Source organism: Lagenorhynchus albirostris, chromosome 4, assembly GCF_949774975.1.
Source record: "Lagenorhynchus albirostris chromosome 4, mLagAlb1.1, whole genome shotgun sequence".
NCBI lineage: Eukaryota > Metazoa > Chordata > Mammalia > Artiodactyla > Delphinidae > Lagenorhynchus > Lagenorhynchus albirostris.
The window spans coordinates 31,177,500-31,196,299 of NC_083098.1; the positions used below are offsets into that span (position 1 = coordinate 31,177,500).

The 18,800-nt window shown below is 45.3% G+C and overlaps 1 protein-coding gene across 11 annotated transcripts in view; it reads right to left on the reverse strand.

Moving 5' to 3' along the window:
* Nucleotides 1-18,800, reverse strand: part of GATB (glutamyl-tRNA amidotransferase subunit B) — an 81,719-nt gene that overhangs the window by 27,040 nt on the left and 35,879 nt on the right. For all 11 annotated transcript variants that reach the window (XM_060147780.1, XM_060147779.1, XM_060147778.1 and 8 more), the window contains 4 exons: nucleotides 11,711-11,824; nucleotides 9,374-9,458; nucleotides 8,628-8,672; nucleotides 6,452-6,641 (listed from right to left, as the gene is read on the reverse strand). In XM_060147780.1, the coding sequence (XP_060003763.1) occupies nucleotides 6,452-6,641; nucleotides 8,628-8,672; nucleotides 9,374-9,458; nucleotides 11,711-11,824 (434 nt within the window). The remainder of the gene's footprint in view (nucleotides 1-6,451; nucleotides 6,642-8,627; nucleotides 8,673-9,373; nucleotides 9,459-11,710; nucleotides 11,825-18,800) is intronic.

The window sequence follows — 18,800 nt, forward strand, 5'->3', positions numbered from 1 at the left end:
TGGCTTAGACGCATGGAAATGAGTCTACCTTCTCTGTGATGCATTCACTCCAGGAGAGACGCTGAGAGAAACCAATTTGAGAGGAGGACTTTCCCTTGGACAATCAAAATCCAAATAATTCAGGTAATAAAAGTTGACAGCAGACAGGCATAATCAAAGACTGCGAGAATCGGACACAAAGAGGATGTTGTCAAGAAATCAATTCTGATGGTAATCACACTTCAGTGAGCCTAAAACCACTGCTGTCAAAATGGTCCCGACACGGACGAAACCTGTGTTACTCAGCTGAAGCTTTCTGTTAACTGTCCCCAAAAGGAAACCTGTCTACTGTATAGACAGGAAATGAGGCTTCGGGATGGGCTGGGGACAGAGTCCCTGAGAGTCCCCAGGGCTGGCGCTCAGGACTGCACCCCCCAGTGGGCAGGTGCCTGGGCCCAGAGGGGACTCACCTCAGAAAGCCCCTTGCCACTTGCACCTGAAGTGAATGAACTGTGGGTTTTGCGGGAGTCAAGTTAGAAGACGCACCTTTTGATTCGACTTGACCAGAATAAAAACATGGGTTATTTTTTCGGTGCACAGACTAACTGTGAAAGCACCCTTAAGCTGACGAGCACTGGGGGCAATTTTATAAAATGAACAGTAAAATCGATTTTGTAAAGTGCATGAAGCTGAAGTATGGTGAGCGATGGTGTTGACCAAATGGATTTTCCTTCAGCTATGGTTACACGGTGAGTCCTCTGCTACTCAATAAGTCTGGGCGGTTAAAAGCAGTCCATAAGGTTCAGTTGCTTTTCTAACTATTAGCTTTAAAGTAGTATTACCTATGGGATAGACAGATATCTATCATGGGAAATTATTTTATAGGCAATTCATCCAGACAGAAAACCAGGCCATTTCAAGGTAACGAGAGACCCCAAGCAAAACTCTTGGAAAACAATCCATTCGACAGCCAACCATCATCATGATATCCTTTCTGTTTCTTTGTTCCTCGGAGACATCTTACTCTTTCCATGATGTCAGAAACAAAAGATTATGACTTTAAATGGGGAATAACCAGCTGGGCAAATGAATTTGTTCAAATAAGACCACATATCTTGAGGCTGCACACAAAGACGGACAGACACACAGCAGCAGAAGTCACTGACTCGGAGGGTAATCACATCTCCCTCCAGTCTCACAGGAGGCGTGCTGGATTTCTGCTAAAATTCTGCCCTGCGTGGCTCCTGATGTGCTAGCAGCTGTCTGGTGCTCTTGCACCCTGGCAGCATGTTCTTGGGAGTCTGGTCAGCTGTATGTAGACTTTTTAGATTCCGTGAAGACGCTGCTGTGCCTGTCACTTTTTGGGGAAGTGACTCGTTCCCCTCCTCTTTCCTCTGGGGAGGGAACAGCTTCAGGTACCTTCTCAGAGTCCTCCCAGCTCCTCAATGCCAGAGGTGAGATCTGGACTCAAGAGTGTCTGTCTCAGGACTTCCTAGCGGTCCAGTGGTTAGGACTTTGCCTTCCAATGCAGGGGGGTGCAGGTTGAATCCCCGGTCAGGGAGCTAAGATCCCACGTGCCTCGGGGCCAAAAATCCAAAACATAAAGCAGAGGCAATATTGTCACAAATTCAATAAAGACTTTAAAGATGGTCAATATCAAAAAAAAAAATCTTGAAAAAAAAGAAAGACTGTCTGTCTCGACTTGTGTTGCCAAGGGGGAGGGGGGAGTGGGGGAGGGACGGAATTGGAGTTTGGGATTAGCAGATGCCAACTATTACATACAGACTGGATGGATAACAAGGGCCTACTGTATAGCACAGGGAGCTATATTCAATGTCCTGGGATAAACCATAATGGAAAAGAATATAAAAAAGAATGTACATACGTGTATAACTGAGTCAGTTTGCTGTACAGCAGAAATTAACACAACACTGTAAATCAACTATGTGTCAGGAAAAAAAAGAAAAGAGTGTCTGTCTCTTAGTGTGTTAACCCACTGGCCTGCAGGGCTCCTCAGGAGAATTAAACACAACACAAAAGATAAAGCTCTTACATCTGACAACAGCATAGGGCACTGTGGTGAGTACAGTGGGCTCTCAAGAAACACTGAATTGAGGCTGCTATGTCATTCCTCCACTAAACCTCCCACGACAGATGACACTGAAATCTGTCCACTGAATTCATACACGGCCAGCCACCCTGTGAGCTCAGATGCATTCTTACCAAGTGCATGACACAAGGAACTGGGCAAAATCATCCCACAAAACCTACAAACCCCATGCACTATGTGGAGGCCCTTCTCAATGATTCCGTCAGAAGGGGCCAAGTACCTAAGGCAGGAAGTCTAAGAAACAAAATAAATAAAACTGCAGAGAAGAGCTTACATTTCTTTCCTCTGACTTAAATTTTCTACTTGGAAAATGAATAAAATTTCTGCTTTTCACTGGAGTTGACTGATCTTCACTGAATTCAGCAGACAGCACTTTTTATGTTTATTTATAGGCAGGCTGGTATCTTAAAAACCTAGAGGGGTGGGCAGAAGTTTTAAATAGACTGATTTCTATGGCTCCGTTTCAGGAAGCATCAGTGGGGCTGGATAAAGCATTAATATCCGCAAAAGTAAACATTCTGTTTTCTCTGTTAGGTGAGTGAAAACAGCAATGAACTTGAAACATTATTTCCACTTGGCCTTGTGGCACATTGTGTGTGCCAGCAGGCAGAAGCGCTTGCAAGTAAAGAGTCTGGGCCCTGCAGTCAGCTCCCTCACAGGCCTGATGAAGTCACTCAGTGTCTTACACTCAACCACTCAACCACAGAGGTGATGTTTCCTCACCGGGAAAATGGGGCGATGGATGGTACCGGCAGCAGGGGGTGCTGGGAGGATGGATTAGAAAGTGGTCTGCTGTGAACCGCACAACCTGCTGTTAGCCAACAGCCTCGACTCTGCGCTGCCTATCAAGCCAATGACAACAATTCGTTTGCGTTCCAAGTCCAGCAAAGCAAGGTTGAGGAAGAGATGCCCCCAAAGAAAACACCTAGGATTATCTACCAGAAAAACGTACCTGCATATAACCTTGACTGTTCTCATAATTAATCCTGGATACACTGACTCAGAAGAACTTGCTGTGCTACCGCTACTAGAATCTCTCAGTTTTCAAAATCCTAATGCTGTGATCTCAGCCTCCATTATGTCCATTCCATAATCCTTACAAATGAGGTCAGAAATCAAGGGAGTCTGACACAAGATAGGGAGGAAAGGTTAGCTCACTAGGCTGAAGTTTCAGGTGGGACATGATACTTTTCATGAGGCCAGACGAAGAAACAGTCATACAGGTTACCTGTTGGGAGGGGATTATCAGACGGGTTTAAGAGATGAAACCAGAATGCAGGTATTTAATGTCCTAAAGAAACCACTTCAGAAAACAAGAGTCAGAGAGACCAAGTGACCTGAGGCCGGTCACGGCAGGTGGTGAGCTTAAGGCGGAAACCCCAGGCTTCTCCCCGCCGCCCCCCCCCCCCACCCCCGGAGCTCAAGGACACAGGTACCACCCTGTGATTTGCTGGGCTGTCAAAAGGGTGGTTTATGTATCTGACCTTTGGAAACAGGGATGCTTTATCAGGAACACTGCTTCTCCCAGGACTTTCATGAGTATTGTGACAGTACCCTATTCATCCACTTACCTGTCCATCTGTTCACTGATGCCTACTGTGCGCCAGACTTTGTGGTGGATGCTAAGATAGACCTATATTAGAGTTTTGTAAATGCCAAGGAGAAATGATCAATAGGCAATTCAGCGCTCACCACACAGTAGGACAACAAGATAAATTAAAGACTAGAGTTGTACAACACAGGAAAGATAGCCAATATTTTACAGCAACTATAAATGGAGTACAACCTTGAAAAATTGTGAATCACTGTATTGTACACACCTGTAACTTATATAATATTGGGTATCAACTATACTTCAATTAAAAAAAAATTAAAGATGAGAGTTAAGTTCTGAAGTTTTTTTTAATCATTTGTGGGTAAGGCCTGTGAGGGGTGGGTATGTGCTTAATGTTTAATTTAATAAGTGACCCAAAGGCAGGAGTGTGGACTCGGAGCTCTGCAGAGCAGACCTCCACCACGGCTACTGATTTAATGAATACTCCTGGGCACTCTTTAAATTGAAAGAGAGTTCATCAGATCTGTGCATCTGCCCTTCTCAGCAATCTGTTGTGTTTCTGAGGAAGGGAGGAAAAAACGTGAACAGACCATTTTCGGGTATGTTACGAGTAACTCAGCTTCCAGTGATTATCAAGTCATCAAGGGCTCAGGATGCCTAATTTCAGGAAAAAAAAATTTGTCTGAATCATCTTCTTTCCATTCCTACTAAGTTCTCTTCTCAACCGTCTTGAAAATTTCAAGTACTAGCCATTGAAAGAAAAAGAAAAAACCGAAATGAGTCACCTACTACATTATCTGCAAGCTATAAAAATAAGCATATTTTTAGTATATCAAAAAAAACAAGTCCCTATAAAACTGGCTCAAAAACCACCTCCTTCTTGAGAGTTTTCCCCTCTGTTCCATCAAGGTAATCACTACCTCCTCTGGGCTCCCAGCCTACATCACACATCTATCTAGTGCAGTCTGCCCTGGGGACTGGTTAGTTGTAGTGTCATCTGGACATATTCCTGGAGAGCAAACAAACAAAAAGGAGAGTCCCTGTCCCTGTCTCAGTACCTGCTACACAGGAGATGCCAGTAAAAGTGCTGTACTGAAGAGATCAAAAATAAGTTTCCCTAAATAGGGCCTTTAAACTATGAAAACAGAGACTCACTCACTTGCCACCCTCAGCAACCATCTATCCAAGACCTCCTAGGCTGTGGCACTTGAAGGTCACAGGAGCAGAGCCTGGGACACAGACACAAGTGCGAATGTGCCTCTGCCTCAGAGAACTTGCTGGCGGTGAGGGTACTATCCCTGGGGCCGAGAAGCCTCGGTCTGTGTCCTCCCATCCCTTATTTAATTTGGCAAATCCGTTATGAAATGCAGGACTGGAATTTAGCATTTAGTATTGAGTCTGAAGTTTATTTCAACTGGGCTGGAAAGTCAAGATGGTGGGGAAGATGTGTAAGACTAAAACTCAGGTTTGTTAAATCAACTGAGGAACAGGCCGTGACTTGCCAGAGGTTTCAGGTTAAGAGGTGCTCTGAACAAGAAGCTCACTAACTGATTCCTACAAAGAGTTGGCAGTCAGCACTGCTGATGTGCTAATCTGTGCGGAGTAATGGAGCAGAGGGAGAGGATGAAACCATCCTCGCCCTCAAGGCACTGAACGAAATACACTAACAAAGAATTAAAATACAGTGACATAATCACCTCAGAGGTGTGAATAAGATACAACAGCAGCCCATGGGAGGTGGTGAGCAACTCTGCCCAAAGCAAGAGAAAATAACCCATCGTGTCTAATCACTGGTGGTGAAAGAGGGTTCATGTGCATCTCGCACAGAACACCTATTAGCCGGAAAGCCTGTTAGGATTCGTGTGTTTTTCCAAGGTCGACCTAACAAAACTGAGTTTTGTATACTCTGGATACTTTTCAAATGAGCTGATCAATGGATGATAAAGAGAGACTCATTCATTCAACAAGCATTCGCTCGCCTACCTTGTACCAGAAATGGCCAAGTTTTGTTACTGAAGTATATACATATATATACGAATAGGAATATTCTAACATCCCTACACAGTTATTATCAGTCAATTACAATGCAAAGCCCAGTTTCCAGGGATTCTGCGCTCCACACGATGAGTGTGGCAGACACCTCATCCCCGAGAGATGCAGCAGAGAAACTTTCCTCATCCTCCCTGACAGACAAGCTGTGACGAAATGCCACTCTCACAGACGCTGTGTCACTTTAATGTTGCCGTGACAAAGGAAACTGCAAAGCCCAACAGCCCTGGAAAGGATGGAAAATCCCTGAGCACATCTCCATGGTGTCAGATTCTTAACAGCCCCTTCAGATGCATCCTCTAAGGACCAACACTTTTAGTCAGAGTTTTCAGCATTTCATGTGGAATAAATGTTTCTTCTACAACTGGTAAAACAACTGGCTGGCTTTTTGAGAACCCCACTTCCTGCCAGACTCTGTCATGTCCAATACTGCCAGATATCTAGAAAGCCTATATATTGATTTCCTTTTGTCCTGCAGACGCAAGGGAGAACACTCATCCATAACATTTGGACTGTCTTCAAGAAGCCTCCACGGCCGCTGTGAGCAGCTCTTCGTGTCTACACACAAGGAATGACTGACACGAGATCCTGCCTCATCTTCTGGTTTTCGGAGGAGCATTTACCAAAAAGGCTGGTGAGGAAGGTTAGCACGCCTGGTTCTACGGTACAGCTGAAGGCATGGGCCACTGCACCTAGAGCCCCCTGAGGAGCATCCCCCGCCCCTGCTGGGCTGATCACAGCCTCTGATCAGTACCCACCAGCAAGGCAAAGCTGTGCTCCGGCAGCATCCCATACTGTTGCACGAGCTTCTCCCGGGTCACGCGGGGCAGCTCGGGAAGCTGCTCCCGGAGCTGGTCGATGTTGATCACCTGCTGCGGGTCTGTGCCAGGGGGCAGGGACCCCGAGTCGTAGAGCAGCAGCGGGGGCAGGTTGGGCTCCGGCATTAACCTGGCACACAGAGGAGATGGCATGACTGAGTATTCGGTTTAGCTGGAAGAAACAAACCTATCGTCAGTATGAAAGTGTGTGTCTGGATGCCATGTTACTTGCAAATATTTTCCAACATCCCATAATATCAAGTCTCCTAGTTTTCCAGGAACTAGTCCTTATACAAGTGTAAGGTCAAAATGACCAAATCCACCACTCTCTATGCTTAAACTAAGAGCATTAAGTGAAAAAGGCACAGCACCATGTTGATGCCACACTGTGGTTTGTAATTGTGGATAAAGTATATATTCATAAAGACATAGGCTGGAAAAAATAGGACCAAATGAGAACAATTTACTTTTTAGGAAGAAAGACTATACATTTTAAAATATTTTTAGCAGTATTTGTGTAACAAATGAAAAGTCAAAGAAAAAGAAAACTTTCTTTCTTGAGAAGTGCAAGAAATAAATGGATTTTGCCTAAATAAAATGTAGAAGCTAGGGGAGAAGGAGGAATGAATAAAGGGAGTATAAGGGATTTTTAGGGCAGTGAAACTATTTTGTATGACACTGTAATGGTGGCTACATGTCATTATACATCTGTCAAAACCCACAGAATGGACAACATAAAGCACAAACCCTTATGTAAACTATGGACTTTACTTAATAATAAGGTATCAATATTGGTTCATTAATTTTAACCAAGGTACCACACTACACACTAATGCAAGATGTTATCAGAGGAACCTCTGTGTGTGTGTGGGCGGGGGGCGGGGGGATACGACACATACCAAGGAGTATATGGGAACTCTGTAATCTCCACTGAGTTCTGCTGTAAACCTAAAACTGCTCTAAAAAAGTCAACTAATTTTTAAAAAAATGTGGAAGCCGCACCGCTGCATATACTCTTGTGAAATAAAGATGTCCTTCCCTCTGTTCTATTCTAACGTTTTCTCTCTACCCATATTTGTCAAAGGGCTTATGCAAAAGCAGGGTAATGCAGAATGGTGGCTCCAAGGTAATAGCTCAGAAGGGCAAGTAACCCATCACCTCAATGCCAAATCTGTGCTATGAATTAGTCTGACTTCTGAAGGCAAGAGGAAACCAAAGGGAGGCTTCCTGAATCCCATCTGTTAACCTGAGAGACAGAGCTGAAGCCACTGGCTGTGCTAAAAGCCAACTCCACGCTCAGTGAGAAAGCAGCATAAACAGAGTAGGGGCGACAATGGAAAACAAAGAAGTTCTTAGGAAGAACAGACTGAACCTAGAGGGATCACTATAATTAGAACAATGGTGACTTTGACAGACACACAAGAGGAGTCCTTGAGGTGACATGCATTCTAAGGGTTTGTGAGCTTTGTCTTTCCTAAATCTCGATGCTATATTTGTTCCTCATTGACAGCAATGGCTACTCTTACCTCTTCCTGCACTTCGCAAAGGAAAGTGCCAACCCCCACCACTTTGTTGCTTAAATCATTAATTTTTGCAGTCTGCTAAACTGGGAAGAAATAAAAGTCTCAATTTATTGGAAGCTATTCTTATTATTTGCTTTATTTCTGGATCTCAAATGAGGCCTGAACGTGTTAAACAGCATCACCTGAGGTTTGAAGGGAACTGCCATTAACATATACATCTCTTTTTTCTACCTTCTCACAGAACTTCAGTGTTACTGCATTAATTACTGAACATGAGAATAAGAACAGCCTAGGCCCCACCCCACAACTGCCATCCTCTTAGCTCAATTATGAAAACTCTGACACAGAGGTGAGTGAACAAGTGTTTTCCAGCTGTTGAATCCTGTCAAATAAGGTACTCCAAGGCTACGAAATCAAGAAAATACTCTTCCTCTCAGTGTACACGTAAAACAGGAAGCCTAGATTTTCCATTATGTGACAACAACAAGGAAAAGTGGTTCCTAAAAGCAATCTAGGATCATTATGTTGGTCTGTAAGTGGATCTGGAATATGACCCAAATACAGAATGGTGTTTTGACAAGAGGAGTAACCACCTGTAGTCTTGTTTTCCTTCTTTGTCTCTCATCGGCACGGTGCACCTGTGACAGTTAAATGAGAAAACATTTTAAAAATGCTGCATGCAGCATCAGCTAGTGTAGATGCAGACAGGGGTTCCCCTACCAATAGGGAACCCAGGGGATTCAAGCTCCTCAGCCTTCCTTGGGAGACACTTTCATGAATACATTGCAGAAATAATATTAAAGAAAGACAAATGTTTAGCATGATAATTAAAGAACAGAAAAGAAATTGCTTCAACGTTTCCAACATTTAACCAGCTCAAACTCTAGGCTCTTGAGCTTTTTTCCCCAGTCTTCTGTTAAGTGTATAAAATCCTCAAAATTCAGAGTCAGAAAGTTAGACTCAAAGATATCTAAACAGAAAAAGACACCGCTACAACCAGTTCTAAGCTTTCTTCCACTTCTAGCTTAAATTGGCAGAACTTAGGTCTGATAGAATTTAAGGAAGTAAAAATTCTTGGAACAAAGGAGGTAAGCTGGAAGCCAGGGAAGTGCCAGGACTTAAGACTCAGCAAGTCTGATGGCAGTCAGGTGAAACCTCTTACCAGCCCTAGAGGGCATATCACTACCGTGTAGGGTACCGTATTTTCCTAATTTTACTAATGAGGAAACCAAAGTGCAGAGAAGCTAAGTACCTTCTCCAAGGTGACACGGCTGGTCTGTGGTGAGCCCAGACTGGAGCCCCACCTACCTGTATTCAAGATGCTGTCATGCAAACTCACCCCAGCTTGTAATCGAACGAGCGAGTTTCATTCAGGATTTTACCTCCATTCTCGAGTTCATTGATTTGCCTCTGAATTTCATAGTCTAAAAATAATAGTTTAGTATCATATTTTGATCCCTTTCATCCAGTTTAGCAATAATTAGACATCTTTTTCAATCTTTATGTCAAAAACTAATCAAGGGAGTTGTTTATAATTCTTCCCACAGATGCTATATTTTATTCTTGCTGCCGTCATAGAATAATCATGCTAGAAAGGGCCTTTTAGGAAGCTCTGCTTCTTCACTTTTTGAGAAAACCCAGACTCAGAGAGATTGCGTAACCCAGTACAGGCTACAAAACGTGGCAGAAGAAGGGCTAGGACCAATATCTAGGCAGAATGACCCCAGATCTAAGATCGCTGCTTATCAAGAGTTTTTATCCCAGGATCCATGGGTGGCCTTCAAGGGGTTCTAGTACCTCCTGAGATTATATGCAAACGTGCATGTGTGCACAGGCACATATTTTGGAGAGAGCGTCCAGAATAAAAACTCTGGACCCTCTCTCCAAAATATGGAGAGGGATCTATGACCCCAAATGATGAACAGCCACTGCTCTATGCCACACTCCCTCACCACCCAACAAGGCAGAAGTGGTAAGCAAAGCACAGCCACAGTTGCTAAGCTTCCTTATGAAAACAGCTTTAGCCTCTGCTCCCCCCTCAACTCCCCGCCCAACATGTACCACCTGCCCTTGCCCAAATCCAAACTCGTATCATAGCTGATAAAAAGCAGCAACACGAAGAGGATGGCTAAAAGGCGTGATGTAGGGAGAAACACGGGGTAGAAAAATTACAGGCTTGAAGAATTAAGCCCATAACAGTAAAGCTTCGGTTCTTCCAGCCTGAGTCAGACCACAGGTAGAATTCTGTCTCAGACTACTCCAAAGGGTCCTTCATAAAATAACAGGTTAGGGACAGCCAAAATCAGGCAGGGGTCTCCATCATAAGTCATCAGGGATGAATCTACCTAAAATCTTGTTTTTTAGGTTCCCATCACCACCTCTTAGAATGAGTTCCAGAACACTTATCACCTACAAGGTGAAGTAGAACTTTCTTTCTGTTCATTCCAAGCTTCCCCTTCACAAACCTGAGCTGGAGGGTTTTCCCTAACCCAAACCTATCATGGCCTCAGAAATGTGGACTGTGTCTCCTTTTACAGGCAGAAGAGTCCACCATCATTAGTCTGTCTTCACGCGGGGACCTTCCCCAACACCTTCCTCTCCTGTAAGTCATCCCCTTGACCATTTTAATGCTTTTTTCCTGAAAACTTGTAGACTCAAAGTGTCTTCACTGAGGCTAGTTGATCATTTCAGGTTCAGGATAATAAAATTTTATACAAGATTAGAAAATCTTTTTTGTGTTCCTTCTAATACCCAGGATGCTACTAAACCTTTTGGCTGTGACTCCACATTCATCCGTCCCATTCTCTGTGTACCCTGAAGGGTGCACCTTAACCTCCACCTCCTCCCTCCTCTCTTCCTCTCTAGATACCTTTGGTTTTAAAGAATATTTTCATTCCTCTGAGATGTCTTCCCCTCACATTCACAGATATCAACTTCTATGGATCACCCTAGATGTTGACCTTGCTCAAGTGTTCGATTTTAACTACTAGTATACATTTGTCCACACTGAAAGATCCACAATGTGAACAAACAAGACCAATACCTGATTACACAGGCCCAAGCAATCTATTAGTTAAAACGGTAAAAAGCAGAAAAACATACTGACCAATTAGGTCAAATCGTGGCCATCTATAATGAACAAATACGACTTTATACAGTTCGGTCTGGTCAGAAGGAATGTGGTACATGGAAAAACAGAGTTACAGGATTTTGCAGATCCTCCCATAGAGGTGAAGTCTATTTCCCCTCCCCTTGAACCTGCTTTGAATGGAATGTGCTGGAAGAGATGCTGTGCAAGTTCTAGAGCTAATGACTCAAGAGGCCTTGAGGCATCTGCCTTCATCCTCCTGGGGTGCCCCCTCCGCCAAATAAGAAGGGCTGGGCTAGGCAAGTGAATGAAGCAAGCCCACATGGGTAGAGCAGCCCAGCAGACATCCAGCACCAAGGCTGCAACACGTGAGTGAGGTATCTTGGACCCTGTATCTCAGCGGAGCTGCCAGCTCCCCACAGCCACATGAATGAGCCAAGGCAGCACAAGTAGAAAAGCCACCCAAGCCACAAAACTCTGAAGTTGAGATGTTATTATGTAAGCTATTAAGTTGGGGGGGGATGCTTGTTACACAGCAACATATAACTGATACAAAGAAGTATATGAGGAGTAACAGCTGACATTCACCTATAGCTTTGGCCAAAAACCTGGCACTATTGAGATTCTTTACTTCGGTTCGAATGCCCAAAGGCTCCCCAGGGTTATGCACAGATATGTTGGCATCCACTCTCAACTGGCCCTCTGTAAGGAAAGAAAAAAGACAACACTTTAGAAATTCTCTGAGGCAATCGTGGTTTTTTCAAGGCAAGAGAGTACAAGCAACGTCTAACTCTAGTTGCCGTTTAGTTACAGCAGCCTAACCTCAGAGGAAGTAAGGTTGGTCCTGAAGTACTAACTTCTGCCCACTTGCGAAAATGATGGTCCTAAGGCATCTGAGGGGTGTGTGTGTATATATTTCTGTGCACTTGTGCACATGCAGAATGCAGGAGAAATTCTGGATATACTGGCTTGGGAAATCTAATTTCTTTCATGCCAAATAAGAAAAACAACACTGTTAAAAATGGAGATTTACCCTGCAGTTTTATTCCGAAGTGTTTTTCAAAGTGTCAGAGCTGGGTTGTGGGGGAAGGCTTCAGAAATGATCATGTGATAGCCCTACACTGCTCTCCAATGGAATGTGGATTTCCAACAGAGATTCCGGGAGATTTATAAGAGGGTCCTTGAGAATTTACAGCTCAAGGGCAAGAGCCAGAAACCTGGGCTTTTCCCCTCGTCCTTCCTCCAGGTACTATAATGATCTCTTCCTTCCGTAAACAGGACTCGGAATCCTTCCTGACTGCTGTAAGGGTTTGCCGCAGCAGACAGACAGTGCTGTTATGAAGGGGACGGTCTTTGGGGGAGGGACTCAGAGGGGGCCATCCCCATCCTGGGAGGACCTTCTCTGACCCTGCAAGCCCCCCCCCACCGCCCCATTTTGGGAACAGTAATCCCTAAGGAAGCAGGTGGTTTATGGAGAGGGCCAAGAGGCTCTTGAGGAGGATAGGGAGGCAAAATCTCAAGCCAAAGAGAGATAAAGATAAGAAATCATCACATTTTATACCCTGCAAGGTAAGGCCTCAATTCTCTGTTCTCCAATTCCACTTACAATATTTAAAACAGAACAAAAGGGGAAGACAAAATGCTGGATTTTTCTTAGGCAAGTCTTTGAACTAAAAAAGAATCTGCCAAAGAGGAATGTGTCGATGGGCTGAAGAAAGCAATTTCTTTTCCAAGGTTTCATAGCAAAAGCATATTAAAATAATAAAATAGCTCAAATATATTCTATGCCAAGAAAAAGAGACCCTTGCAACAGGTCTCTGTCATTCCCACTCTGCCGCTCCAATGGCCACCCATGTTGACAGGCAGGGAAAAGGTGCCTTTCAGCCCAGAAATTACTCTATGTCTCCAGAATGGACCTCTCACATTTCTACAAAATCCCATAGCCCCTTTAGGACAACATGTGCTTCCTTGAATCTCAAGAAGTCCCAACGACTCCTGATACCATCAGACTCTTGGTCTAGGAACCCTGCGGCATCCTTTGCTGCTCTGTTTTCTTGGCCCTTTGTCTAACTGACTAGATCCTGTCAGTTCCTTCCCCCAAACATCCCTCAGAGCTGTCACTTCCTCTCCAATCCCATGGCTGCCATCCTTGCCTGAGCACCCGCATCCCATCCTGACCTTCAACTCAGTGACCCCTCCTGCTCCAGCCCCGCCCCGCTCCAGCTCGTTTCCGGCCACATCCTGCTACAGGACGGTTGCATCACTCCCAGCACTTGACCAAGTGCACAGCTGGCTCCCACCGGGTCATCCCACCTCCTCTGCTTGGTATGCAAGAGCCCTCGTCTGGTCTTGACTGATGCACCCCCCATTTCCTGCTGCTCATTCCCTGAGAAAGCCTCCTTCCATCAGGGAAGCTTCTGTCTGCTCGCTGGTGCCCACAGGCCCTCATCATCCCTGTTACTGTCCCTCCTTCAACCTCAGCTCATCCTTCGAGGTCCCACACAAGTGGTACCACCTTCTCCTCCTGGAAACCCTCATCCGTAGGCCGGCCTCCACTGGTGGCTCCTCGGAGCTATCAGAACACATGCAATCAGTAGAGCACACGATTGTAGTCTATTCTGAATTAGTCTTTTCTCTGAGACCAGATGGAAGGCCCTTGGGAATGGAGCCCAGATTTAAAACTCCCACCCCTCTTGCCTTCCCAAAGACATCACTCCTTCAGTTCTCTCCTCTCTCCCACAGCACTCCTTAACCCTCCTCCTCAGCATTCCCTCTATGCATGTGTATCCATAATCAACAGTATTTCTCACTAGAAACAAACCCCAAAGACCCACTCCCTTGAACCCAGTTCTCTCTTCATCATTCTGCTGTTATTGCTCTGCTTTCCTTTTCAGCAAATCCTCTCAAACAAGTACTGCTTGTTTGTTGGCGTCTCATCTCCGTGAGCTCACCTCCCATTTACTCCTACACCCATGTCAGCCTGGCTTCTGTCCCTACCTCTCTGCAAAACGCCTTGTCAAAGTCACCATCAACCCCTGGCTGCCAAATCCCACGGATGCAGGACACGCTGTGTCTTCCCCTCACTGGACACGCCGGCCCTCGGCGGCATGTGACCTACCAACCAACGCTTCCTCCCTCGGCTGCTGTGACCTTACTCACCCTTAGCTGGCCCCTACCTCCTGGACACTTTCCATGTCCGTGTCATTTGTTCCCATCCAGACTCAGGACTGTCTTCTTTACCTGCACTCTCTCTGTAAATGTATATGGTCTTAAACACCATCCAAGTTCTGATAACTCCTGAATTTCTCTCTTCAGCCAAAACCCTACTCTGAACTCCATCCACACTGACCTCTGCGCCTACTTCATCTCCACGTGGAGGTGGCCCAGGCATTTCAGTTTCCGAAACTAAAGGATCTGCCCCTGCAACACATGCACCTTTGTCCTCATCTTCCCCGTGTCAGCAAATGGCACCGCCACCTCGTTCCTCAAGCCTCCTTGACTTCTTCCGGACTCTTTGCCTTCTACACCAGCCTGTTAACAAAAATCCTGTTATTTCTAAAAACCACCTCGAATCCACCATCTTGCTCTCTCCATCCTCACCGACACCAGCCCTGTCCAGAAGAGCACCATCCTCCACCTGAACTACTGCCAAAGCTTCGGAACTGGGCTCAGCTTCTACTCATACCCTTCTGAAACCCACGTTCCATGGAGCAGCCGCGGTGGTTTTCCAAAACGGTAATCCGACTATGTTGTTCCTTGGCTCAAAAGCCCTTCCCTGACCTCCCACTGCCCTTGGAACAAAATCCAAACTTCTTATCATTGTTGGTGATCTAGCCCTCGCAGACCTTTTCAGTCTTACCAGAGGCCACACTGCCCTGCTCCTCGCGCCTTCCCTACAGTGGTCTTCTGCCACCTGTGTTACCTCCAAGCATATACTGTACGTTTTCCTCACCTCAGGGACTTTGCCTGGGCTCTTTCCTGGACGCTCATCCTCTAGCTCCCTGGGGCTGGGGCCTCGGGTTATTCTCCAGAGGCCCTCACCATCCAATGTATTCCTTATCATGGCACCCTCTGTATTTCCTTAAAGCACTTATCACTGTAACTACTTTGTTCTATTTGTTAATCCCTCATGAATACAATATTTCCTCTAGGTAGCAGAAACAATGTGCTTTTCACTGCTCTGCAGAACCTAGAGCTGCCTCTGGCACATGGTAATTGTTCGATAAATTCATACCTTGGTATTTTCCTGAGCCACGAGTAAGCAGACTGGTCTCACAGTAGGTTCCCGACAAGTTCTAAAGTTCTGTCTGAATAGGACTAATCTACTGAATCCTGTGAAAGGCCCATTCAGCTCAAAGGAAAACTTCCCAAGTATGCTGAGCTCTGCCCAGCCAAACCTCGATACTTGGGAGAGAACTTTTTTTGAGCCCTGAGAACCCTGAATTGGACCTCTCCTGCTTTTAAAAATAAAACCATCTTTCACAATTTAGACTTTTAATTTGGAAAAGGAATAAAGCATGAGTTTCAGTCTCTCCCAGAGAAGACCGCACTCCATAGATGTCTGAGGGGACTCATTTAGTGTCCTGCAGTGTTGAAAGGCAGTTCCCTTGCCTGGATTCCAATACAGTATCCAACACTCACAAAAGGCATTTACCCAGTGAAGACAAAATACCTTTTAAACAAATTAAGGTAAATTGCCTCAAGTCCACAAAAGCCTCACAGTCACGTTTGCTTCAATGCATTCTGCAACACTGGGGGAGGGCCTTCACAAGAACGTTATCAAGCTCAATTTCCACCCTCTAGAAGTAGAGGGATTTGTAACAGCAAAACGAAAAAACTGTGCTACTGAGCACAGTGATACGGTGCAGTCACATTTTTTTTTTTTAAACACATTCACACACCAGAAATATAACATCAGGGCAGAAAACTATTTCTGTCAACAGCAGGGGCCTGATGATTTAGTGAGAAAGTCTATTAAGCTGTCTCATTCTGATCACCGAATACTCTCCAGAACTTAAACAACAGGGTTTGACAAAAAATAAGGTAAAATAAATAATGTGGCTCAATTTTATCCAACATATTTCACAAAGTTTATTCATCCACAATGAGTGGGGATTCTACTTACTACTGTCAATAGAAGCACCTGACCTTTCATGAGCACAGGCTATTTGTCAGGACCTGTGATACGTTTTATGCACATTACCACGTTCTTTCCCTACAGCAGAGCTTTAATGACACATCCACTTAGACGTCCTTTAGGCAATTCACACTTGACACGTCCAAGACGGTATTCCAGGTTTTCTTCCATAAGGCCAGTCCTCGCCTGCTCTTCCCACCCTGCTGCCCCAACTCTGTTTGATGACTTGGATGACTTCCTCTCCTCTTTGGTTTCTTCCTTTCTCTTTCCATATACAATTATTTAGGGACTCGTTTCACAAGTGTGGAAAGGGAGGCTCACAGAAGTCGAATACCTCGCCCAGTTTCTATAGCTAGAGGCGGTAGGATAGGATTCCATCCCAGGTCTGGGCCTGCGGTGTCCTCAGCACTCACACTCTGCTAACCCAGCTCCCAAGGTTGTTTGTTTTTAATTAATTAATTTATTTTTGGCTGCGTTGGGTCTTCCTTGCTGCGCACGTGCTATCTCTGGTTGCAGCGAGCAAGGGTACTCTTCGTTGCAGTGCGTGGGCTTCTCATTGCGGTGGCTTCTCTTGTCGCGGAGCACAGGCTCTAGGCACTCGGGCTTCCGTAGTTGTGGCACGCCGGCTCCAGAGCGCAGGCTCAGTAGTTGTGGCACACGGGCTTCGTTGCTCCGCGGCATGTGGGATCTTCCCAGACCAGGGCTTGAACCTTTGTCCCCTGCATTGGCAGGCAGGTTCTTAACCACTGCGCCACCAGGGAAGCCCTCAAGGTTGTTATCTACAGCAGCGGAGACACTGTCATGGCTGGCACTAGGAAGCGGGGTGACAGTGCTTACAAAGGAAGGCGTCCAGAAGTCAGACACACCCGGGCTCGGGCACTTCCTGTGCACCTTGGCCAAATAACCCAAACTCTGGAAGCCTCAACTCCTCACCTGTACAGTAGGCACAGTAATACCCATCTCTCAGGAATGCCATAAAGTTTAAATGAGACAATAAATTAATTTAAAAAATGCTTAGTGAACTGATGAGCACATACTCGATGTTCAAACCAGCAGATATTACAACCTTGGAAACATTTAGCGTATCTATATACTTTGGTACACATTCAACTCAGCAGACTGCTTTGAGGATCTCAACAGTGGCAAACATCCTGAGAAGGAAGTGACTTCTGGAACCCAAGCTGAGCTAGTCTACGCTCATTAGCAAAACGATCAGGAACTCACTGAAGCACAGCCCGGAGCAATTTAAGTTTCATTCCAAAAGCACGCTGGGGGTCACTGGTGCTCTCCAGGGCAGCCTTCCGTTGGTTCCCAGGCTGCATTCTCCAATGGCGACACAGTGGCCGATGGTGGTGGGACAGAAAGATGGGAAAGGGGCCTGGGCTGATAACGTGCTGAGAGCACCAAAAGCCAGACACCTGCAGACTCCAGGCAGACCTTCACTACCCAGAGCACTTCAGGACAACATCAGCCACTCTGCTGCTGTGCTGGGGGCAAAGCTGTCTGATTTGTATTTAAAAGCAACAAAAAGTGTCACAACAAATGAGATTTAATGAACCCTCTCAGCTGTCACTGCCTGATGAGTTCTCACTGTTATGGTTTATCTCTTGGCAAGGACCCGATGGGACTATTTCTCAGCTAACAGGTGGCCTGTTTATTATTCCATAGGTTTGGTAGGAATCACGGTTATTTTGAAGAAGAATGGAATAATAAAACTTTTTTAAAGCAACAGTGCATAAATGGATAACTACCCAATCTGCCCATATTTCGTTTCTATTCTGTGGGTAAAAAGACAGCATGAGCCAATTCTCCATTCTACAATGGAGAATTCTCTTGCTCTAACACAGAGCACTCCACTCAAACTTATGTCTGGCTGTGTTTTTCCTGACTTTAGCTTAAAGAAGAGAGCAAATTGGCAAGTTCCATCTCTAGATTCAACTCGTACCAGGCCTTTGATGTTACAATTTGTTGCCCATTAGATGTCCTATGTGACAAATGTGGCATTACAAATTCTGAAGTCCCTTTGTAACATGTGAATAAACGTGTGACAAAATGGTCGGTAAATGGTATGATAAACTGACAGGGAGATGAATCATCCCCACCAATGGTACTCAGTGGCACCCTCTGTGACATGTTAAGTGGTTAATTTTTTGTGTCAACTTGACGGGGCCAAGGGATGCTCTGATATTTGGTTAAACGTTATTTTGGGTGTGTCTGTGAGGGTGTTCCTGAATGAGATGAACATTCAAATTGATATACTGAGTAAAGCAGATTGCCTGCTCACCGTGGGTGAGCCTCCTTCAATCCGCTGAAAATCAGAACAGAACAAAAGGCAGAGTGGGGGTGAAGCCAAGCAGGACCCTGCGGGGCTCCTGGACATGGAAGCCTTTCTGTGTCCCTGTTTCTTGTTTGTAGAGAACAGATTCCAGCCTCCATGACCTTCCCTGAGTTCCAAAGGGCAGGTTCATACAGTTGCTAATCAGGGAAGGGAGGGGATGCAGAGACAAGGGAGAAGCAGTCAAGAAACAACAGTGCAGCCTT